Consider the following 25,880-nt stretch of genomic DNA (forward strand, 5'->3'; position numbering starts at 1 on the left):
ACCTAATGCAGTTGCTCAGAATGATCAACCTGAAAGTGACTCAGTGCTAACTAGCATTTACAAAACATTTTATGGGTTCTCGAAGCACCTACTGTCACCCCCCTTCCCCCAGTTCCCCCAAGGACCCACATACCTTCCTGGGGTCAGCAGAAGGGGGATGTGGCAGAAGAGGTGGCAGAGAGAACACCACCTCCCTGGAATAGACAATTTCCAGCATCCACAGAAGGAAATCATTCATGCCAGCTTCCACTGGGGAGAAGGTTCTCTGGTGCTTGAAATACCTTCCCCTTGGTGGTTACTGCTTAGAATAACATCATTTCCCCACTGAGGATGCTAGAACACAGTGGGAAATGGTGCTCTACTAAAGAGTTGGCATACCCTTCAACTTTTTTTGTCCCAGTTAAGGTTTGTAGGTCCTGGAGCTGGGTGAAAAAGGTTGACAGTTGCTCACATTCAGAAGGTCTTGCAATGGCTCAAAGACATTTAGACAGGGAGATTTGCATCTGCAAGGGCCCTTTTTCAAATGCTCATGAATCCATATCGGCAAGGTGGCAGCCCCATAGAATACCTATGCAGGTAAGTACATTCTCCACATAAACCCAGTATGGGTGGACAAGCTTAATTATGTGGATGAATAATCATAATAACCATAATAATAATAATAATTTGTTATTTCTTATAATTTATTATTATTTATACCCCTCCCATCTGGCTAGGTTTCCCCAGCCACTCTGGGCGGCTCCCAACAGAATATTAAAAACATAATAAAACATCAAAACGTCAAACATTAAAAACTTCCCTAAACATAGTTTCCTTCAGATGTCTTCTAAAAGTCAGATAGTTGTTTATATGCTTGACATCTGACAGGAGGGCACTCCACAGGGCGGGTGCCACTATTGAGAAGGCCCTCTGCCTGGTTCCCTGTAACCTCACTTCTTGCAGTGAGGGAACCGCCAGAAGGCCCTTGGAACTGGACCTCATGGGTCCAGGGGAAAAGGCAGGGGTTTAAATTTCATTTCATTATTTCAATTCACTTTTAATTTGTTTACCGCCTTTCTATATTACTATACACAAGCCAGTTTACAAGGTGAAGAAACAATGAAATAGAGAGCAAACACCACACACCTAATAGCAATCTGATCCAAAAGAAAAAAGTAATAACAACAACATAGCTTTAAAATATATAAAAAAAACTTACATCAAATAAAGCAATACAGTGGTACCTCGGGTTACAGACGCTTCAGGTTACAGACGCTTCTGGTTACAGACTCCGCTAACCCAGAAATAGTACCTTGGGTTAAGAACTTTGCTTCAGGATGAGAACAGAAATCATGCTCCGGTGGTGTGGCGGCAGCAGGAGGCCCCATTAGCTAAAGTGGTACCTCAGGTTAAGAACAGTTTCAGGTTAAGAACGGACCTCCAGAATGATTAAGTTCTTAACCCAAGGTACCACTGTGTTCAATAATACATTAGAATATAATAGTAAACAGACCCCCCCCCCCCGGGTAGAGGGGACTGGCCGTTAAACCACAGTTCATCCGATAACTGCCGCTCACTACAGAATGTGGGGGCAGGAACGCTGGGAGCGAGCACTGCACAAATTGGCAACTGTGCAGTCATCGCCATGAGCAGGAGATTACTGTTTCCTAAAAATCATTAAAATTTGAGCTAAGAAACAGGTGTGTTCTGGAAAAAAGGAGATAAAAAAGACCTGCTAATTAAACCCTGTAGAGGCCCCCTGGCAGTCAAAATCTGGGCGGGGGGCAGGCCTAAGGTGCACACTATAATAAGATTGAAGTAAGAAAGATTATAGTTGTCTTTCAAGATCAAATCAATATTATTTTTACCCATTGACCCCTAAAAAGTGTGGGGCCCATAGGCCATTGCCTACTCTGCCTATTTGGTAATCCAGCCCGGCCCCTGTGGCTGCAGGAGAGAGAAGAAACAGAAGTTGAGGGACGCCTCCTGATGCGCTGCAGCTGTTCCCCACAGTGAAATGGAAGGCTCAGCATTTGTCAGGCACTTTTGGATGCTCAGCAGCCCTGTGTGGTTACAACAACCCTGTAAAGTAGGCCAGTGCCATGCGCTCCCCAAATTGCAAATGAATCCCTCACAGATTGGCATCCAACCTCTACTTAAAAGCCTCCAAGGAAGGAGAGTCTATCACCGTCCCACAGAGTCTTACCATTAGAAAGTTCTTGCTAATGTTTAGTCCGAATCTCCTCTCCTGTCCTCCCCTCTGGAGCAGCAGAAAACAAAGCTTGCTGCCTCTTGCAGCCCTCAGATGTTGGAAGATGGCTCTCCTCTTTCCTCTCAGTCTCCTCTTCTCCAGGGTAAACGTACCCAGCTGCCTCAACCATTCCTCATGAGGCTTGGCTTCCAACTGCCTCAACCGTTCCTCATCAGGCTTGGTTTCCAGACCCTTCATCATCCTGGTTGCCCTCCTCTGCTCACCTTCCAGCTGCTCAATATCCTTCTTCAACTAGTCTGCGCTGACTGGCAGCAGCTATCCAGGGTTTTGAATGGGGGGGGGGGGCATTCCCAGGACAGAAGGCCTGCATGCAAAGCAGATGGTCCAATGCTGCGCTATGGAGACCCCTAGCCTGCTTTGAAGGATGTGGGGGTGGTCTCCCTTTGGAAATGGGGCTGCAGCAAGAAGGATGTGAAATGCCGATGTGAATCTGTGGATAGAAGATGCAGCCCAGCTGCAGGCGGAACAGAAGGTGCCTCCAAGTTTTGACAGAGAAGCATCACCTCTCAGGAGGGGCCTGGTCCAGGTGGAGGGGTTTCCATGGTGACAACTTGGGTGGAAATTTCAGCTAGGTAGTTAGCTTAGATAGGGGGGGATTTTTCGTAAAGATGTGCAGACTGTAAGTACCATTCCATTGCCTTCTCTTGGTCTCCTGGGGGCGGGGTGTGAGTCCTGGGTCGCTTCCACAGCTTTAGCTCTCTGGTCCACCAGGGAGCTTCATGGCTGAAAGGAGATTTGAACTCTGCTCTCCCAGGTCCCCCCAGTCCAGCCCTCCAAACACTACACCTCTGCCTGGCTCAATTTTGCATCTCTGCAGCTGCCCTACAACATTGGCCTTCTCCCCCTTCCTGGGGGTCTCTCTGGCTCCAAGAAAGGCTCTACCCCCTTCCTCATGTTCTACTCCTCTTCTGGGACACCTTGATGCTTGGAGGACCCTCCTAGGGGTCTCCTCCCTCTCCAGGAAGGGCAGGGCTGTCCTAAGAAGATGAGGCAGAGCAGCCCTTTAACAGCTGGCAATGCTTGTCTTTCCTTTGGGTTGGAGCTCTTAAACCCATAGCACTTGGGGCCTCCTTTCTCTCTCTGCCAGCAGGGATGGGATCCCTCAGACTTGCCCCCCTTTTGCACTCCACTCTGCACTCTCAGATGTGGAGGAGCCCTCCCCCCCCAAGGAACTGACAGCCTGACTTTTGCCTTTCAGCTGCTAGACAAAGATCAGCTTTATCTCCTGGGCATCATCCAGGACTGCCAGGCAGCTCAGCTCAGGGGGCTCCGAACCCTGAAGTACTCCAAGGAGGAGACGGCCAAAGCCATTCTGGTGAGTGATGGGTGGTGTGAGGGACCCCCATGAGGAGGGAGGGGCAGAGAGGGGCTGGCGTTTGGGGTTGGAGCCCTGTCCTCTGGAGACTCCTGGAAGGAGCTGACTTTCCTCCTCTGCTCTCTTCTAGAACATCCTCGGCCACTTGGAGTACTTCAGGGATCGCCCCCTGAGCCTGGCCCTGGCCTTCGAGGCCCTCCTGCAGTTGAGGTGAGCGGAGTCTTTGAGGTGAGTGGGGTCTTTGAGTTGAATGGGGTCCTTGGACTGGGCGGGGCTGCAGGGGGGCAGAACTCCAGGGGGAGCTTTGGGTGGGCAAGTTAGGCAGGAGGGAGAAGGGGACAGGGGAGACTTGGAGGAGGCACTGTCTAACCCCTTCCCTTTCTCTCTCCAGTTTTATGAGACCCCACTTCAGTCCCTCTGTGGTGAGTACGATCCTCCATAGAACAACAGAGGCAGTTCTGGGGAGCGCAGAGGAGGACAAAGAGGTATGTCCTCTGCTTTAACTTCTCTTTGCACAGCTCTTTCTTCTTCCCACACTCTTACAAAATTTAACCCAGCAGCACTCAACCTCTCTTCTCTCTTTTCCCACAGGAACTGAAGAGGCCATTCCAGAGCCTGCTGGGGGGTCTCCTCCTAGAAGCCCCCAATACTAGCACCCTTCTCCAGTTGCTTACCGTAAGTATCCTGATAGCACCAGGAGTGGTTTTAGGGTTGCCCCCGTCTAACTGTCCAACTAACTGTCCCATTTCTTTCATCCCGCAGGACCTCTGATATTACGCCCTTTTGGGGAGTGAAGACCAAAGGAAATTAGCGGCCAGCAGTATAGCCCTGCTGCTGGCCCTTTCACGAAGATTCCTGAACCTCAGAGTAAGTATTTTGCCTTCCTGTATTCAGTTCTTTGGTTGTTTCCATCCTTCCTGGGTGGGGCTGCTTCTCTTACACCCATCCAGGGTGGAGTAATAGTGTCATCTGACTCATATTTGTCTTTCCTCTGCAGAACACAGTAATTCGTCCGGAGCTGGCTTGTTTCAGGAATGATCTGAAAGAAGGTAAGCCCCACACCTTGGGGACAGTGAACTCCCTTGTCCCTTGTTTGCCCAAGACACACCTCCCAGGTCTTCTTGCTGGGAGTCCTGCAGGACCTGCTCCCTGCCTGGCAGGCCTTTCCCACCTGGCCTGGGAGGGCAGCACCCAGACTGACTCCAGCTACAAGAAGCGGAGAGGACTGAACTGATTTTCTCTCTTTTTTATTCTTTTCCATCCAGATGACATCATCATTGAGGAGTTATGATTTTCCTCCTTGAAGAAATTGCTGTTCTATTTGGACATCTCAACTGGCCAAAGACTGGCAGAAGAAGAGGCACTGAGAATCAGGAGAGGGACAGATGATTTAAGCAGCCATGAAATATGGACTGAGATTGGGCAGAAGAAAGAAAGAAAGAAAGAAAGAAAGAAAGAAAGAAAGAAAGAAAGATGGACATCTAATCTCTGCTTTAAAACCTGCAAGGAAGGAGAGTCCATCACCTTCCAGGGGAGTCCATTCCTCTGTTGAATAATGTTCAGTCGGAATCTCCTTTGTTGTATCCTGAAGCCATTGGTTTGAGTCCTACCGTCCAGAGCAGGAGAAAAAAAGCTGGCTGCATCTTCCATGTGACAGCCCTTGAGTTATTTAAAAATGGCTCTCTCTGGTGTCACTGGATCAAGCTGATCAGTTTTCTTGCATTCCTTAAACTAAATTGTTTTTAATGGATTTTGAATCAACGTGCAATAAATTGTTACTGTTTTGAATTTCATTGTGTTATTGTCTTCCATTGATCTGGGCACTTTTCTGTTGTTAAGGGGGCTGGAACTGTAGCTCTTTGAAAGGTAAACTGCAGTTCCAAGAATCCTCGGGGAGAAGCAATGTGTTTTAGATGTATGCTGCCTAAGTTTCGGTTGCATCTTTTCAGTGAGGGACCAGTGACAGGATTTGCTTCCAACTTCATCTCCATCAGGCTCTCCATGTAATTTGGGTCCAGAGGAAGAGGACAAACAAATAGTGGTGAAACAAACAGAGGCATTCAGGGAGGGATCGCTTTGAAGAAAACTTGCCCAAGGACCAATAAAATATGGGTTTTAATTGGTATTGGGAGTGTCTTCTAAAAGTCAGGTAGTTTTTTATTTCCTTGACATCTGATGGGAGGGTGTTCCACAGGGTGGGCGCCACTACCAAGAAGGCCCTCTGCCTGGTTCCCTGTAACCTCACTTCTCGTAGTGAGGGAACCACCAGAAGGCCCTCGGAGCTGGACCTCAGGCGCCCAGGGGAAAAGGCAGGGGTTTTCGCTTTCCTTTCATTATTTCAATTCACTTTTAATTTGTTTACCGCCTTTCTACATTACTATACACAAGCCAGTTTACAAGGTGAAGAAACCATAAAATAGAGAGCAAACATCACACACCTAATAGCAATCTGATCCAAAAGAAAAAAAGTAATAATAACATAGCTTTAAAACAAACCACTTATATCAAATACAGTGGTGCCTCGCAAGACGAAAAGAATCCGTTCCGCGAGTCTCTTCGTCTTGCGGTTTTTTTGTCTTGCGAAGCAAGCCCATTAGCGGCTTAGCGGTTTAGCGCTATTAGCGGCTTAGTGGCTTAGCGGATCAGCTGATAAGCGGCTTAGCGGATCAGCTGTTAAGCGGCTTAGCGGCTTAGCGGATCAGCTGATAAGTGGCTTAGCGGATCAGCTGTTAAGCGGCTTAGTGGATTAGCGGATCAGCTGATAAGCGGTTTAGTGGCTTAGAAAAGGGGGGGGAGGGAAAAAAACCCGCAGGAACTCGCAAGACATTTTCGTCTTGCGAAGCAAGCCCATAGGAAATTCGTTTTGCGAAGCACCTCCAAAACGGAAAACCCTTTCGTCTAGTGGGTTTTCCGTCTTGCGAGGCATTCATCTTGCGGGGCACCACTGTAAAGCAAAATTCAATAATCCATTAGAATATAATAGTAAACAGTAAAATCAAATATCAGCAAATAATAATTACAGTGGTACCTCAGGTTAAGAACTTAATTTGTTCTGGAGGTCCGTTCTTAACCTGAAACTGTTCTTAACCTGAGGTACCATTTAGCTAATGGGGCCTCTGTTGGGATTCGCAGGATACTGAGTAAGTCTGCAGGCTTCTACAGGATGATGCAATACTCTGTGAAGTGCTGGGTCAGTGTGACTCAGCAGGAATGTGATTGGCTATCACCTGTTTTAAAAAGGAAAGCCTGCTCAACAGTAATTGTGGTTGTGGTGTGGTGTGGTGGTGCTGTGGTGGAGAGTATTCGTTTGCCCTAAGGTGCAGGTACTCTGTATGAACTGCTTTTGTAAATACTTGTATATAGCTCACATTAAAAAGACAGCGACAGCCTCCCGCTGCCACTGCACCGCCACCACACAATTTCTGTTCTCATCCTGAAGCAAAGCTCTTAACCTGAGGTACTATTTCTGGGTTAGTAGAGTCTGTAACCTGAAGCATCTGTAACCTGATGTACCACTGCAAACAGTTTACACTTAACAATAACAATAAAGAATTATGAAGCTATAACCAATGAAGTCACACTGCATAAAATACCACAAAACATACAAAACCATGCAAAGGGATCAAAATGAGAGACAAGGGCACACAACTTAAAAAATTATTTGTATCCCTGAGCTTTTCTCTCTTTCCAGCTGCTTTTGCTGTTTCTCAAAGTCATGGTCTGGGAAAGGCTCCTAGGGCTGGAGGGGGTAAGCAAGGCAAGTAGAAGAAGCCATTGCTTGATGGCCAGCACAAAGTCTCTCTCCCCTCACAGTTCTTCCTCTGGAAACAGCTCCCTTATGAAGACTCCTAAGGCTGGAGCGTGGGGTAAGGCAGGTGGAAGAAGACATTGCCTGATGACCGGCACAAAGTCTTTCTCACCTTACTATGTTAAATCATGGGTGACACTAAGCAGATGGCACAGGCTCCCCCTTTCAGACATTCCCTCTGACACATAGATGGTGGAGGGGAAGATCGGGACCCAGTGATGGAGATGGGACCTGGAGATGAAGGCCCACTGTCTTCTTCCACACAATTAAGATCACGTAGAGAACAAGGCCCTCAAAGGCTGTGTTTTCCTCACCTCACATTAAGGATTTAGTGGGAAAGTACCAAAGATTATAGTTAATGTTTTAACTCAAAATCAATACCCACCCAAAAAGTTCTGTTAAACCTTCACCGAAGCCCCACCCAACCAACACATTTGGTTTGTTCTGTTTGAGGAGGCCAGCCAACTAGACAATTTTGTATTATTAAATAAAAATGCATCAGATTTGTCTGATGCTGATTGCCACAGTCATAAGCAAGTTTAGCCTGAAGGGTCTTGGATGAAAGTACACTGCCTTTCACTTTTTATATGTCTCTCCTGTCACATTCTTATGTAAACTTAGACTAAGCTGGAGAGGAAAAAAGCACTTTCAATTAAAGTTTTAAGCCATTTAAGTAATCTGAAAGCAACTGCTACACACCACACATAGCATAATACTTTTAAGCTACCCTTTCTTCCAAGCTCCTTAAAGATTATTCGTTAAGCCATAGCCCATCTATTATGGATTATGCTACTTCTCCACAACAAAGAGGATTTTTAAAAATTATTTTTGGCCCAAGTTTAGGATTGCCTTCAGGATAGGGATACAATGGTCTCATGTGATGCACTTGAAAATCTGTCAAAGAAATTATGCAATATTTAATAGCATAAAATGCATTTTTAATGATTTTTATTCAAGCTAACAGCATCTTTCGGCACATGTTGAATTTTAAATATTTAAAGATCTTTTTTGAAAAAAATAATAAAAAGAAAATAATATATCAGAGAACTTTCCCAAAAGATAAAACAATTATTTATTTATGTAAATATCAAGTACAATTAGAAGTGGATGGACTCCTTGGTGGCTATTATGAATTATAAATATTATGATGAAATCAAGATGGAATTTGGATGTTATTAGACCAGTGAGATTGAAAAACAGAGTGAGATTATTCTTGTACTTGAAAAAAAAGTTGTTAGGAGAAGCCTGACTGAGAGGGAATAGAAAAAGAAATAGAAATATTACAAAAGAATGAAAATATGAACTAGTGTCAGTTGTGAATAGATTAAAATGAAAAATATCCAACCAATTACAATGTATCTAATTCCTTCAAGACTTATTCATTTTATTACATAACTATGTAATAAAATGAATAAGTCTTGAAGGAATTGGATATGTTATGTAATTATTACATAGTTATTACATAGTTACGTAACAAAATTATTAAATATGTGAGATTTTCAGTGACAACAGAGGTTTATTTTCTGGAGCTATTCTACCACAAAACAAGCTAAATGAGATGCAAAACGGAGGATTGATATATTGTAATGTCTGGATTTTGCTGATCCCTGAAAATTAGGTCCTTAATTTACCCCAGTGGGTTGTGACCAGATATGATCATTGGTGAAAATCAGTTTAGGAAAATTATTTAAAATACGTCATATATGGCCACTGTCTTCTTTCCCACCAGGACATATTAAGAACATCAGTTTCAATCTCTATATAGTTGTGGGGGAAAGATTCATTCAGTTCAAATTTTAATGAGAACCTAACCACTTTGAGTTTCCTGAACCAATACATGAAATGAACCATAGCTGTCCTTTGAAATTTTCACTTTTACTAACTTTACAATGCAGTTCTCAAAAAAAGAAAAAAAAAGTATGTTGCAGAAAAGTCCAAAATGTGTATATATTAGTGGAAGTAACATAAAGCGTGCATTCTATAATGGGAAAATCACTGGCATAAACGTGACAAACCAAACTTAAAAATGGGAAAATGAGAAATGGAGGGAAACGAACAATGGATAGATTCATCCATCTGCAACACAGTCCTGCCCACACAGGGCTTCTTCGTATTCAGCAGAAGATCTGAGAATAGCCATAAATGTGAAGTTATACACGAAAGGCAAGTGCCCTTCTCATACATAGAAATACATACAGATCTGCCTGTTTCTTCTGCTAAAACCACATAGGTTGCTGATGGAAGGGGTGCGTTTGATTCCAGTCATTCATCTGTGCATTTATAAGCCTACACACTTGTGAATAGAGCTCAGGTCTAAGAGAGAGAGAGAGAGAGATGCAGACCTCTCAATAAGAAAACCTAGTAAATAGTGGACAACTGTAATGCAGCAATTAGGGTGTTAGACTAGGACCGATCTTCACTCAGCTATGAGGGTCACCCAGTATCCTTGGACCTTCTTCTTTGGCAATCACTCATAGCCGGGTAAGATTGTCTTCCATAAACACAGTTTTAACAATGAGTCCGTAAGTGACTGTGGAGACCAATTCTGGATCCACACGTCCTTCCACAGTGGGACATTGGTTTCTGGGCAGGAGTTTCTCATGGTGAGGGTTTGGCAAGCGTGTCTTCCTCTTAGCACAATTCTCCCATGTGTCCTGAGTTCGAGTGTCTTCAAAGCCCATGACACCTTTGGAAAAGGCTGTTCTCCAATTGCAGCGCTTGTAGGCAAGTGTTTCCCAGTTGTTGGTGTTTATACTACATTTTCTTTAGATTTGCTTTGAGACAGTCTTTAAACCTCTTTTGTTGACCACCATCATTACGCTTTCCATTTTAAAGTTCAGAATAGAGTAGCTGCTTTGGAAGACGATAATCAGGCATCCGTCCAACGTGACCAGTCAAACAAACTTGATGTTTAAGAATCATTGCTTCAAAACTGGTGATCTTTGCTTCTTCCAGTACACTGGTATTAGTTCGCCTGTCTTCCCAAGTGATGTGTAAAAAAATTTCAGAGACACCGTTGATGGGATCTTTTGAGGAGCTGGATATGGTGTTTATAAGTAGTCCATGTTTCACAAGCATACAGTAAGGTTGGTAGTACAATAGCTTTGTTAACAAGCATTTTGATTTCCCTGTGAATGTCCCGGTCCTCAAACACTCTGCACTTCAATAGCGAGAAAGCCGCATTTGCCGAGCTCAGGCGATGCTGGATTATTATTATTATTTCGGCATCAATGTCGGCCCTTGTGGAAAGATAACTGTCCAGGTAGGAGAATCATTAGACCAGTCATCACCTCTCAGCTTAACCTTCCTAACAGGATAAAATTGGGAAAGGAGAGAACCATGTGTGGTGCCTAGCATGCTTCAAAGGAAGAAAGGTAGGCTACAAATGTAATGAACAATAAGTTATAATGAGGCAGCCTTGGTTGTTGCCGTCACCTGGAATGTCTGGAAGTATCACAAAACATTGATGAGGGTCTCATGAAAATAGGCAGTGGCTTCTGAACAGCGGATTGGTTAGGTAAGAATTAAGAGGACATTAAGGAAATGCATGCATGAGAAATGTACAGAGGATTCACCCGGGGCAAGGACAGAAGAGAGTGTACAATCAGATCTTCATAACAAGGAGTGTATGTGTGTTTGTGTTGTTGGATCAGATCAGTAGTCCATCCAGCCCAATGGCTACCCAAGGGATCTTTCTCCCAGTGGGAGATGCTAGGAACTGAAATGGAGACTGCCTGTATACAAATAACGGGCACAACTAAGCTGTGTTCATATAAGCATCCCTTATCACAAACGACTACTGGGTGTCCATTGCACATTGTGTAAGTGTTTTGTGTTCCATAATTTTATTTTATAATTTTTTTGCATGGTGTTATAGTTGACTTCATAATGAGCAGTTCTAGCTGACATGAGCCAAACTGAAAGCCCTCTTTGGAGATTCTTTGAATGAGGCCAGTAAGACACATGGGTTTAGGGTCAGGTGAACTAACTGTGTCATTCAGGTTGCCATCCAGGAAAACTGAGTGCCTGGAAGAAGGAGCTTTCTGTACTTACAGACGATCTCCACACATTTGAGAAGCCTGCACTCCCAGGGATCTAAAGCATACAGTGAGCCTCCAGGCTTCAAACTCAAAGCAGGCAACTCCCTGCATGATTACTGAAATCATTCAAAGAACCTCTGAAAATGGCTGTTTCTCACCCCTTATATCCAGAGCTTGAGTAAGGGCAATTGACTGTTCCACCCCAGCTTTCTTTCCAAAAAGTGTATTAATTCTTCCTTTGCATTCAACTCATGAAAATTATTTCATTAAACCTCTTCCCATTTTCCCCAGCTCAGATATAGAGTTGGATAAGTGGGTTGCTAATGTCTCTTACTGTGGTTTACTTACACAATTAGGAAGTACAATCGAAGAAAGGGAATGATTGACAATGAATCTGATTCATTAGTCTGTTGAGAATTTGTTTTGACACATCCATCAATGTGAAATCACTGCTGTTACAATGGAGATGATTATAAAAGTGCCCCCCCCTTTTCCTGATCTCATGAGGAGATCATTGCCAGCATAAGATGTGCCATACACAAATACTTAGCTCAAACAGTTTTCAGCAAATGATGGCTATTGTTTATAGCAGGGACTCTCTCGTTTCCTTTTAGGATAAACCATGAACAGTATGACCACTGCCATTAGTCACAGAAGCTTAAAAATTAGCTGTATTTTACAAGCAGATCAATATTTAGGAATGTAAAAACGAACAATAGGACACACAGTGGCGTAGCATGGGTTGTCAGCACCCAGGGCAAGGCAAGTAATTTGCACCCCCTAACCCGTGGATTTGTGCCCCCTAACCCGTGGATTTGCGCCCCCTAACCCTAACCCCCAGATGTTGCGCCCAGTGAGGCCGCCCCCCCTGCACCCCCACGCTACGCCACTGAGAACACATACCATATGCAATAGACTAAGAAAACTGAGGTTCCACTGTATAGCTGCTGTACTTATCACCTTGGCTCGCGGGGCGGGTCACATAACTTCATACCGTCCAACATTTATGCAATGAAAATAGGAACGTCCTAAGGAAAAGAGGGGGTGCTGTGGGTTAAACCACTGTGCCACTTGGGCTTGCCGATTGAAAGGTTGGCAGTTCGAATCCCCACAACGGGGTGAGCTCCCGTTGCTCGGTCCCTGCTCCTGCCAACCTAGGAGTTTGAAAGCACGCAGTGCTAGTAGATAAATAGGTACCACTCTGGTGGGAAGGTAAACGGTGTTTCCATGCGCTGCTCTGGTTTCGCCAGAAGTGGCTTAGTCATGCTGGGCACATAACCTGGAAAAACAGTCTGCGGAAGCGGACAAATGCCAGCTCCCTTGGCCTGTAAAGCAAGATGAGGGCTGCAACCCCAGAGTCGTTCTTGACTGGACTTAATTGTCAGGGGTCCCTTTACCTTTTAAGGAAAAGTGGGACATTCCAGGATCAAATCAGAAACCGGGGTGGCTTCTGTAAATCCAAGACTGTCCCTGGAAAATAGACTCTGGGAGAGTCTGTGAACAGTGTGGGTATGTGCTGAAGAAGTGACTATAGTACTATGAATAAACATGTGAGAGATTAACTCTGGAAGTTTTCCCCTAGATGCTCAGGTAGCAACAGTGGCCAGGATTAACTTTGCCCAGCTTCAGCTAGTGTGCCAGACACACCCTTTCCTTCAACTTGCATAATGATGGCTTCCAAGCCAGAGACCTAAAAAGAAGAATTCATGCAGCATTTTACAGCTGAGTAAAATGTGAAATGTGTGCATGCACATACATCCCCCTTTACTGTTTAAAGGAATTATCTGTGAGCAACAGTGAGAGCACTGCTGTTGCTTTAGAAAAAGCCAATCATATTCCTATTTTGGGGTCCAAAGAAAAATTTCCAAAGCCACCTGCATTTCCTGCTGTCTTCCTTCAGATGTCTTCTTAGTTTTTATCCTGTAGATGCTCAAAATACTGTTTTCAGTTTGTGGCCTGAGGCAAAATGAGTGCCTGCCAGTGATGTACTTTATCACATTTGCGAAGAGTGTAGACTTGCCTGTATGTTTACGCTTACCATTTCCTAGTCAAAGTTTTCCTAAGCACTTTCTCCACATTTTAAAGTAGTCTTAGCGAAGCAGAGGGTGATTTCCACAAACTTTTCAGCAGCAGGAGAAATCAGGAGAATGAGAGCTAAACTCACACACTTAAAAAGCTTCAGTCGCTAAGGGCAGCAAAATTATTTTTAAGCAAACATTTTAAAGGATTTATAAAGCACTACATACCCTCCAACATTTCTCCAATCAAAACAGACATTAATAATAGTAATAATAATAATAATAATACCCCCCATCTGACTGGATTGCCCCAGCCACTCTGAGCAGTTTCCAATTCCACTATACAGAGCTGCCTTCAGTTGTCTTCTAAAGGTTGTATAGTTACTTGACTTGGGGGTGTCACATAACTCCATGCCTTCCAATATTTCTCCAATAAATATAGGGACGTCTTCCATACCCTTCAACATTTCTCTGATGAATATAGAGATGTCCTAAGCAAAAGTGGGACATTCCAGGATCAGATCAGAAACTGGGACAGCTTCTGTAAATCTCTGACTGTCCCTGGAAAATAGGGACACTTGGAGGGTCTTGGGGTGTGTACTCTTCAGACAGGCTCATTAGCACATGAATAAATAGCAGCTTCAGTGAATCAGAGGTTGGGGAGTTTGGCATACAGAAATAATCCAGGTAACGCATATTGGGCGGATCAAGCTCTGTTCCTTCTCTCCTGTGAACGGCAATGTGAAAATGTGATTTGAAACGCAGCAGGACAGGGGGAAACAACATTGCCATGTTTCAAGCTATGTCCATAGCCAAACTTAGTTTCATTCATTTCAGTGGGCCTACTGAGGAGGATTTAGTTGGATACAAGCCAATATCCTTTATTCCTTACATTTACCAGAGATGTTCAGTGAAGTTTCCATGAGATCAAAGGGTAAGCTAAGTAAAAGAGGTGAGTGTTTCAGATTTTCTAGCGTAGGGACAAATTTTGGCGGGCATTGCCCTGTTCATTGAACTGGTCTCTTGCCCAGACATTAGTTCACTGGTAGTGCAGACCTCAGTGAAGGCACTGGCTCTACCAAACAAAACACAAATATCTACAGGGGAAGATGGCTGTTGCTGAGAGTATATGATTATGCCCTGCCCTTTAATAGACAGAAGCAGGCTAATCTGGTAGAAACATGGAATGAACAAACCTGCTTATGAACCTGCGGCATGTAATGCCTTAAGAGAGAATATTATGAAAATGATATACAGGTGGTACATGACACCAGTCAAGCTTGCAAAAATCTATCATTTGCCTGATAATAAATGTTGGAAATGTAAAGAGACTGAAGGTACATTCTTTCACCTTTGGTGGACGTGCCCAAGGATTAAGGCTTTCTGGGAGATGATTTATAATGAAATGAAAAAGGTATTTAAATATACCTTTTTGAAGAAACCAGAGGCCTTTCTCCTGGGCATGGTCGGCCAATTGGTGTCAAAGAAGGATAGAAGTTTTTTTATGTATGCCACAACAACAGCAAGAATACTCATCGCAAAGTATTGGAAGACACAAGATCTACCCACCCGGGAAGAATGGCAGATGAAGGTGATGGAGTACATGGAACTGGCGGAAATGACTGGCAGAATCCGAGACCTGGGAGAAGTTGGTAGAAGAAGATTGGAAGAAATTTAAAGACTATCTACAGAAACACTGTAAAATTAAGGAATGTTAGAAGGATGTTGGAATGAAGTTATGTGGTTTTAGCAGTAATGTTACAAAGGAGTATGTAAAAATGGATTGTTAATAGGTGAGAATGCAAAGTTATAATATATTAAGATAAATTATTAAGATAAAAGCAAAAATGGAAAGGATTTGCTGAAATCGCTAATTGAACTAGAATACAAAAAAGGGAGGTGTGAGGAGGTCAGGGAAACAAGCAAATGAAAGACAAGACATGGAAAGGTTGATTTGTTTTTAATTGTTTTTACTTTTCTGTATTTTGTATTTTTTGCTTCTTTTTCTTTCTTTTTCTTTTTCTTATTCTTGTAACTTTTTTGAAACTTTAATAAATATTACCTGCTTATGAACCTGTATCAGATGTGTTATGGCTCCAAAACGATGCACTTGCAAAGAACCAGACAAGCTGATGCTCCTCCAGGGTCTCTGCTATTCACGCAAAGGAGAGGGAATTTGCAGTCAAGCACTCTCAAGTGCTCAGAAAGCTAATTGAACTAAATAAGATATAGGGATTCTTCACACCCCACGGGGTAGTCTGACAGGAACTAGGAAATCCCTCTGAAGCACTTACAGGACACTCAGACGGAGTTAGCAGCACTTAACTAACAGGCTAATTCTTTGAAGTGATAAAGACAACCTCCTCAAAAGTGAAGAACTGTAATAAGTTTCACAGTTCGGCATTTAGGCTGGCTACGATGCCACTGTCAATTGCAAATTAATAAGATTTTATTTTTTTAGCCTTGACATTTTTTAATAGAAGAACAGCTATACTTTGTACATTTGCCAAAGGAAATTGAAGAGATCGATATTCATATTATAACAAAATTAAAGACTTACTAAGGAAGGGGGGAATAAACAACCGGGAATTTTCTCACACAACAGAACAGACTGCTGAGCTCTGGGGCTAAATGACTTCACCTAGCTCTGTGTCTCAGGAGTCTGCTAGCTATTCTGTATTTTGTGGTTTACTGCTAGGTGACCAAGAGCTGCTCTGAAACCTGATCTGGGCTGACCCTACCTTTAGGAGAAGTTTGGCAGCGATCTCAAGTCACAGGGCTAGGGTTAGTGGCAGCAGCCCTCCAGTTGTTGCTCCTGAGCAACTTTAGGCATTCCCTGATGTCAGAGGGCAGAGCTGTGTGTTTCACACAGAACTACTTTGTGCTCACAAAACTAGCCTGCTGCTCTAAGATGTGGTGTTCTGTCACCCTTGTTGACACGGGATTTAACTGCCTGTCTAGTCAGCTTTCGCATGGCATGGGGGGCCATCTTGTCTTTACCCTCAGGTGGTTTGAAAGCATGTCAAACTGCAAGTAGATAAATAGGTACCGCTCAGGCGGGAAGGTAAATGGCGTGTCCGTGCACTGCTCTGGTTTTCCAGAAGTGGCTTAGTCATGCTGGCCACATGACCCGGAAGCTGTACGCCAGCTCCCTCGGCCAGTAAAGCGAGATGAGCGCCGCAACCCCAGAGTCATCCGCGACTGGACCTAACGGTCAGCGGGTCCCTTTACCTTTATCCTGAATGCTACTGGGTTAGATTGGAAACGGGGATGATGAGAGTGGAGGCTAGCATCTGCCTAACATCAATCTACAAATGGCTGACATTGAACCTGCTCCCCCAAGGGATAGCCCCATTGATCCTCTGTGACCAATTCCAGTCGGGCTGGCAGACTGCAGTCCTGAAACCCTCCGGAAACTGGGTTTTGCCCCTCAAGCCCTTCTAAGTCTGGGCTTGGGCCAGGCAAAAGCTACAGTCAGGCAAAGAATATTAGACACCGAGAGACAGCAGGACTGTGCAAGGTGCCCCGTCTATAGAATTGGAGAAATCAAGAGATATATAGCCACACCGGCAGTACATCTCTTCTTTCTCTTATCTAGGGATGCAAGAAGGGCCTTTACACTCACCAGAAGCTCGACTCTCCCCTCGCTGGTCCTGGATGGAGCCTTTAGAAGGGTCCCGTATGCTCAGAGACTTTGCACCTGCCCATTGGGAGAGATAGGAAGCCCAGAACACTTGTTCTTTAGATGTCCCTTTTATGAAGAGGCACGTAGTAAGATCTTGGATCCCCTACTTGTGAGGCTCACCAACCTCCCGCAAAAGCAAAAATTAGACCTTTTGCCATTTGGAATAGATCAGAAGATGACCTAGATGGTTGCCAGATTCCTGAATGCTACAGTTCAGAGAGGGGTGTGTTTTTACCTCTGTAAATTAGATGGAACAGCCAGGGAAGGGAATTTGTGTTATGAGATCTGCGGGTATAGAAGGTATACAAATTTAGTAAGTAATAAATTTAATAAATAATTGGGATTGAAGGGTGTGCACCTTAAAGCACAGACCCCCCTACCCTGTTATACCCCCACCCCACCAAAATAAACCATTGCAGCATACAAGATTCTGCTCTTTGAAAGCTAAAGAGCTCCTGGGGCCAGCCAACAAATTAGCATTCAAAGAAGTATCTTTTGTTATGATAAAGCCTCCCAGATTTCTTAGCTTCAGAAGGGTCAGAGTCTTTACAACCTCATAACATCCAGTAAATCAGGATCAGGCAAGGTGGGCAGAGGAGAGTTAAGAATTTGGGATAGTGTGCCTCACCATCTTCATTCTCATAATTTAATACTCCTTCCAGGCAAGTATAGTCAAAATTATGCCCTCCAGAAATTGTTGGCCTACAACTCCCATCTGTGGCTGTTGGCCATGTTGGCTGGGGCTGATGGGAGTTGGAGTCCAATAACTTCTGCAAGAGACAACATTAGTTACCCCTGCTAGCAAATGTTAAAATGAGAAGGGCAATCCTCTTCTCTCTGTCTGTCTCTTTCACTGTTTTTGTTTTCTTTCTTCAAATGATACTCACTTGACGTCAACATTTCATGACTTTGAAAAAGCAACAAGAATTCTCAGTTCTTGACAGTCTTTTCTGGGTTTGCCTTTTTAACATGTTCAAAATTTGACAACGTTATTATGCAGAAACCACTATCTTATCTTTGGCATGTCCTGTATTTCTGCACAATTTGTATGCACTGGTCCACCATGTTTGGCATGAGAAGGAATTAATAAGATGCAGGGGACGACTGATTAATACACGTCCGAAAGATGTGGATTGCGCATGTGCACACAGCTCCAAACCTAGAAGTGAATGAAAACATAACAAAACATGTCACTAAAAGGGTGTAACTGTTAGGTTTCTGTGTGTTGCCACTGTGCAGTCCTTGGAGTCACAAGACTCTGTTTTGCATTCCAGAGATTCCAGGCTGTTGGAAGTCTCACGGAAGACAGGAGACGGATGTGATGTTTATGGGTTTCCTGTTCCTTTGTTTTCCAGTTGCTCTCTACTTTCACAGAGAGAGCATGTATATTTATTTTCTGTCTGCGTAGTTAGAAATAAAACGCTCTTTGCAATGTAGCTCATACTATCTCGGCTCCTTCCTTGCGTGCTGGATACTCTGCGTAATGGGGGTACGTGCTTGGAGCCCCATCAAAGGCTCAGGTCATTAATCACGTTGGAGGAATGGACCAGAGGAGTCACTCGATCGAACACAAGTCTGACAGTAACAAGGGCAGGACGCAAAGGCACATAATGGTGCAGGGCACACTTACACATTCTCCTTTGGTGCATGGGGGCCCAGGAATAGAACCCCCATGCAAAATGGTCATTGATTGTAGATATAAAATGCATGTGAGATCTGTTACAAAATGTTAAAAAGGTAAAGGTAAAGGACCCCTGACAGTTAAGTCCAGTTGCAGACAATTCTGGGATTGCGGCACTCATCTCACTTTACAGGCTGAGGGAGCCGGCGTTTGTCCACAGACAGTTTTTCCGGGTCATGCGGCCAGCATGACTAAGCTGCCTCTGGCAAAACCAGAGCAGCACACGGAAACACCGTATACCTTCCCACTGGAGCAGTACCTATTTATCTACTTGTACTTTTTTGTGTGTGTGCTTTCAAACTGCTAGGTTGGCAGGAGCTGGGACTGAGCAAACGGGAGCTCACCCCGTTGCAGGGATTTGAACCGCCGACCTTCTGATCAGCAAGCCCAAGAGGCTCAGTGGTTTAGACCACAACAACACCCGCGTCCCTTAACAAAATGTTGGGGGGGGGGGAGATAAAGGACTACCCTCGACAAGCCTGGAAATGAATGACAAAAACTCCCTATGTTCTCCTATTTTCTGTTTTCATCTGCACCAATACAGAGGGGGGAAAGGACTGGATTTGTAAAAATACAACTTCAAAGAGAATATGCATTTTCAGTAGCAATCTCAAATGAAGATTTATTAGGTTTTGAACAGATTAAGAACATACTTCCAAAGATATGCAATATACATAATATTTACAAATCAAAAGCTGTCACCCAGAAGGAAAAATATAAACAGAAATCAAACAAGAGTGTTTGCAGCACAGAATATATTTCAGTAAACGGATGCAGGAAATGAGATAACACTGCATTTTATAAAGATTTGAATCTTTGTCTTTAAAAAAGGCACAAACTTTAATAAAAAAGAGGAATGGTTTAGGGGTGGGATTAGCACATATAATATAGATGATTCCTCATTCCGTTTCCATTTCACTTAAAGAAACATAGTGTGGTTCAACATATTCACAGACGACTTGAAAAATGTCTTTTTCCTATAGCTGGAAAAGCTTGTCAAAGCAAAAATGTCTTTGCTTGCTTCCAGGTACTGAAATCGTGGGGTACCTGTCATATCTGTATAGGGATGCTGCTTTACAAAACAGAGGTAACCACACTGAAAGCGTTGCTCCATGTTTCTGTGAAGGCTTCTGATATTTTAGGGACATCACTGCTGCAGAACACAGTGACCTAGTGGGTATATAGTGGTAAGGTAGACTCTAAAGTAACCGCAGATCAAACTGTAGAAGGCATATGTTCCCTATCTTATATTTGTGCATCTGGTTCTTCCTGCCTAAATGCAGCACCTTACTTGAAAACTACTGGTAAATTTGCATGTGTTGATCTTTAATAATAATAATAATTTATTATTTATACCCTGTCCATCTGGCTGGGCCTCCCCAGCCACTCTGGGCGGCCCCCAACAGAATATCAAAACACAATAATGCATCAAACATTAAAAGCTTCCCCAAACAGGGCTGCCTTCAGATGTCTTCTAAAAGTCAGGTGGTTGTTTATCTCCTTGACATCTGATGGGAGGGCATTCCACAGGGTAGGTGCCACTACCGAGAAGGCCCTCTGCCTGGTTCCCTGTAACTTCACTTCTTCCAGTGAGGGAACCGCCAGAAGGCCTTGGGTGCTGGACCCCAGTGTCCAGGTAGAACAATGGGAGTGGAGATGCTCCTTCAAATATACTGGACCGAGGCCATTTAGGGCTTTAAAGGTCAGCACCAACACTTTGAATTGTGCTCAGAAACGTACTGGGAGCCAATGTAGGTCGTTCAAGACCGGTGTTATATGGTCTCAGCGGCCACTCCCAATCACCAGTCTAGCTACTGCATTCTGGATTAGTTGTAGTTTCCAGGTCACCTTCAAAGGTCGCCCCACATAGAGCACAGATGTGTGTGGACTTGGGGTATTCCTAAATACCTTTAAGCAGGGGGCTTGTTCCAGGGTCACCAAAGCTCATCATGGAGGGTCTCAGGTCAAGAGTTATGTCAATCTTATACTTATGCCATGATCTACAGAGATAAACCATAATGTAAGTTCAGATTCACACACACACACACACACACACACACACACAGTTCTTCACAGCCTGGGGTGGAAAATAAAACACCTAAAACACCTTTAAAAAACCAACAATTTAAAACATTTAAAAGCTAATTAATGGAGAAGGTGATCCTGGCAAAAATATTTATTTTTCTGTGTATGAAACAAGAAGGGTTTGCCTCTGAATTGACAAAGCAGAACCATGGTGTAAGATATAAAGAAATGAATAAAAGAATCAAGAAAAAGAATTGAAAAGACCAGGCAGTAGAATTTTGGATGAACCGCAAAAGCTGTATTCTAGATTTTATTGTCTTTTAAACTTTTGGACTGAATTGCAGAAAATCAATTATCATATATTGTTTCTGCTGCTTTGTTTATGGTAGTCTTGCTATTGCTCCGTTGACCGTTTTATTGTCATCTGTGTGCAGACTGACAGACTGCAAAATCACCAATAAATTTAAAATTTTCAAAGAGGGGGGGAAAGTACCAGTGCAATAAAACACATGGTCTGTGATCCAAAAAAACTGGAATGCAACATCGTGCCACTGCTGCACACTGTAATTTTTGTTCCCACAAGGAGTTATCAATGGAAAGACTGCAATTACGTTTGTGTTCTTCTTTGGCCATGGTGTTTATGTATAAGCATCTTCTGTAAAGAATACTTCCATGTGATTGTATCTTCAACTGCGAAGTTAATTTTTCTTTTTGTAGCTGGGAATTGCCCAGTGGTAAAGACCCAAGTGAAAGCTATTGCCCACCATTCTGATCCACTGTTTCAGCTTTAATTTTGATGAAAATATTCTGATACTCCAGCCCGCCCCCAGTCTGACGTAGTGCCAACCATTTGGACATTGGATAATTTTAAAGCTACTGTGTTATAAACTGATCCGTGTGAGTCTTCCATTGCAAGCCTCCTTGGCGAAAAGGAAAAATTCATGAGGGGAAGTTTCTAAATGAAGAAGTGCTGCAATCTTTCGCAACTTTCTTCCTCCAATGTTATACTGCCTTTGTGAGCAAACCACTTGTGCGAGTAGCTATAGAAACCTATAATGTATAAACTATCAGTTTGACACTGAAAAATAGACATATAATGACCTATCTCACAGACCTTTGATGAGGGTAAAGTGTACATTCTAGGTAGTTTTCAACTAGGGTTTATTCAGGGTAGACCTATTGAAATTAACTAATGATTAAGTTAGGTTCATTGCTTTTAAAAGGTCTAATCTAAGTAAAACTTTGTTGCATACCACCCCCTGTCTTTTGGACTACAGTGGTACCTCGGGTTACAAACTTAATTCATTCCGGAGGTCTTTTCTTAACCCGAAACGATTCTTAACCTGAGGTACCACTTTAGCTAATGGGGCCTCCCGCTGCTGCTGCATGATTTTCGTTCTCATCCTGGGGCAAAGTTCTCAACCCAAGGCACTAATTCATTTAAAAAAAAGAGAGAATTGGAATGAAGTCTTGTCTGAATGCAGCCTCAGTTAGATACAGCCCATATAGTTCAGGTCTTTTTCATAAATCAGATGTCATTTTTTTCTTATTGATTGTCAGTCCTGTGTACCTCCTAGCATTCTCCACTGCAGACAATGGAATGGAGTTTCAGGTGAAATTATTTGAAATTGATCTTGTGTTTCCTTTCCCCTCATTTGAAGGAGAGGGTGAAGTGTTTCTGATGTAACTAATAAAACCTCCTGGGGCAGGGTGAAGAAGGGTATATATTTGCTCTGTCTTTAGAAACCAGGACAGAAACACTAGCATTATAACCAGTAAAACTAATGCAATAATCCCTACCACAGAATTTACTCTAAATTGTATTCAGAATTTACACACTGTAATAAATGGATTAAGTTAGTCGCAACGAACTTGAATCCCCTGGTTTCAGTGGGTCACCTCTGATGCAACTCTATACAGATGAGGGCCAAACTACCCTTTCTGAATTGCAACCACGTGTTCATTCACTCTCAGTGCCTAGTTATAACCCTCTCTCATTTAATTTATCACCTTTTTTTACCTTTTTTTCCTGTAGGCGGATGTTTGTTCTAGGCTGGATCATACTCTGCTCCTGTCAGCTGCCCCTCACCAAGAGTTTAAAAGCTGCACTGTCCCCAAAAAGTTTGAAGCCCTGGAAAAAACACACACCAAAAAGTTGGGAACTGAGTTACAGATCTCACAAACAACATGTTTGGACCTAAAGCAAGAAGTCAGCAGAAGGCCCCATAAATAAAGAAGCAAATGTGCTCAGTCTCCCTTTATTGTCTAGCCTTGGATGTTGCTGCAGAAATAAGGGATTAAGAGACACTTGTGCACCTCGGTATTCACAGGAGCCAAAACTGATGTCTGCCAAATAAAGGATCGTTGTCACTGACTGTTCTTTTTTTCTTCTTCTCTCTTTTTTGCACAAACGTTTCAGTTTTAATGATTTCCCACTGAACTAAATGAAACTCCTAGGTTAAAGCTGTGAGCTTCAAATAGCTTTAGTACTGCATGCTCCTTAGAGATTGTGAAGATTCCCCCCCCCCCCTTTGACACACTTCGAAATCAATCTTAATTTTGTGAGTGTGTTTTATTGCCTTTGTTGAAAAATAAAACCCCATCCGAATCTTTTGCAGATAGCCCAGAAAATGGAGATGACTGAAGTAACTGTTATGATCGCTTATCGTTCCTAGTGTGCAAACACTGGAGACTTATGATTCATTGCACAAAATGGAAAATAGGCCTGTGAACAGTGCATTCACATTGCTTAGATATTCCCCTTGCTCTAAGTGATACTGGGGAGACAAGTTATATGCTTAATTATTCATTACAGAAACTTCCAGTATATTTTCCCATATGAAACAATCTTATTTAAGAAGATGCAGTTTTGAAAGTCCTTAGAACTTTCTTAGCAGTTCTAATAAAATAATAAAATAATAAAATTTATAGGGGGGGGGGAGATACATTACTGTGGCTGCAAGGTTGAACTGAATATTTGATTAAATTAATTTGATTAGAGGGCATTTTTATAGATTTAAAAGTTGGCAAAGTTCTCAAAAGTGAGGCTTATATACAAACAAACATAGCTTTAAGCACACCCTAGATTCATCCTGTCATCTTCCCATGGATGAACCATGATGGTTGCTAGCAGAGCATGAGTCAAAGAATCATGTAGCAGGTGGCAGAGCGGAGAACATCCTTTCCAAAACCGTGAGCATAAATAACTCAAACTGATCAAAATTGGACACGGAGGTGCATTCAACTTCAGAACCAAAGTGTGGCATATCCTTATCTGAGAGATGCTGTTTGCAAATGATGCATCCTTGACAGCACACTCTGAAGAACCTCATCAGCTGTTCTGCCAAAGCCTGTAGGGATTTCGGCCTTAAAGGTAAAGGGACCCTTGACCATTAGGTCCAGTTGGGGCTGACTCTGGGGTTGTGGCACTCATCTCGCTTTATTGGCCAAGGGAGCCAGCGTACAGCTTCCGGGTCACATGGCAAGCATGACTATGCTGCTTCTGGCGAACCAGAGCAGCTCACAGAAACATCAGCCTAAAGGAGACCAGCATCCTGGGTCAGGATGTCACCAGCACTCCATGCATCAGCATTGGTGACAAGCTGGACAAGCGTATTGGCAAGGCAGCTACAGCAATGGCTCGTCTCTTCAAAAGGGTTTGAGAAAATGTGGTGCTAATGACCAATACAAAGATGAAGGTCTGCCAGGCTTGTGTGTTGAGCAAGCTGCTTTATGGAAGTGAGACGTGGGCAACTTACAACTGCCAGGAGCAAAGCCTCAATGCCTTCCACACGCAAAATTTTGAGCATCACCTGGCAGGACAGAATCTCAAACAAAGATGGGCCCATATTTCTAGCATGTTCACACTTCTGTCTCAGCGATGCCTTCGCTCGCTTGATCAAGTCCAAAGAATGAAAGATGGCAGGATACCCCTATGGAGAGTTGGCTTCAAGCACCATTGGCAGACTTAACTCTGCAGTACAAAGATGTCTGCGAACAAGACATGAAGGCTGGCAACATCAGCACCACCATGTGGGAATCTGCAATGCCTGGAGACAGACAGTCAGGTTGTATATCCACAACAGTGACCAGAGGAGGAATGGCCACTGGGAGGAGCACAGAGAGTAGAAACACCATAGTGCAGAGCTTTCCAACCTGTGACACATTACTGTGTCAGATGCAGTGTGTAGGTGTGTCATGCAAACACTCCCTATGCTTCTCCTGGTTGGAAAGGAGTTGGTTAAACCTCAGGTTTGCTAGCAAAACTGAATTACTGTGTCGTGAAATGTCTAAAAAGCAGGTCACCAGCATGAAAAGTTTGGAAAGCTCCATCATAGTGCATCTGCAGCACCACAACCGGACACCATTTGCCCTAGCTGCAACAAAACATGTCTCTCCCCTATCAGTCTCTACAGCCACAGCAGGTGCTCTAACTCTTCAACAGTTTGACTTCTATCCATCATGTGTCTTTGGGGGGGGGGGCAGACAGATGCCAACAACAGCCCATCCCCAACTCTATCTTTGGATTTTGTTTGATGCTGTAAATCTCAAGCCATCCCTCCCGGAACTTTGATAATGATGATGATGATACTGATTTCATGTGGTTAAGAAAATATATACTATAAAATTCCTCATTGTTATCTTGTACAGTGGTACCCCTGGTTAAGAACTTAATTTGTTCTGGAGGTCCGTTCTTAACCTGAAACTGTTCTTAACCTGAAGCACTACTTTAGCTAATGGGGCCTCCTGCTGCTGCCGCGCTGCCGGAGCACAATTTCTGTTCTCATCCTGAAGCAAAGTTCTTAAACCGAGGTACTATTTCTGGGTTAGTGGAGTCTGTAACCTGAAGCGTATGTACCCAAAGGTACCACTGTACTTGGCATTTATATATGGAATCCGCATAGGTCTAGCAATGTACACTGTAAATCCCTGAATGGCAACGGGGTTACAGTGGGCTTGGCAATGCACTGAATTATAATTGCTCAAAATTTCTTGCATCAGATCAGCTTCGTTCCCAAAACACTGATATGACTTCCCTGCTGAAGGACAGTGGAGAG

At 43.4% G+C, this 25,880-nt stretch overlaps 1 protein-coding gene across 1 annotated transcript; it reads left to right on the plus strand.

The window, feature by feature from the left end:
- Positions 1-570: 570 nt before the first annotated feature.
- LOC309340678 (uncharacterized protein) lies at positions 571-5,354 on the plus strand (the record flags this gene model as incomplete). Its single annotated transcript, XM_081859559.1, has 8 exons — positions 571-576; positions 3,342-3,566; positions 3,697-3,776; positions 3,958-4,051; positions 4,158-4,241; positions 4,329-4,433; positions 4,564-4,615; positions 4,832-5,354. The coding sequence occupies 6 exons, from the start codon at positions 571-573 to the stop codon at positions 4,335-4,337; spliced, it is 498 nt and encodes a 165-aa protein (XP_081715685.1). The 3' UTR covers positions 4,338-4,433; positions 4,564-4,615; positions 4,832-5,354.
- Between the last annotated feature and the right edge of the window lie 20,526 nt (positions 5,355-25,880).

The sequence above is a fragment of the Podarcis erhardii genome (assembly GCF_964252035.2).
Source record: "Podarcis erhardii genome assembly, chromosome: 4".
Lineage (NCBI taxonomy): Eukaryota > Metazoa > Chordata > Lepidosauria > Squamata > Lacertidae > Podarcis > Podarcis erhardii.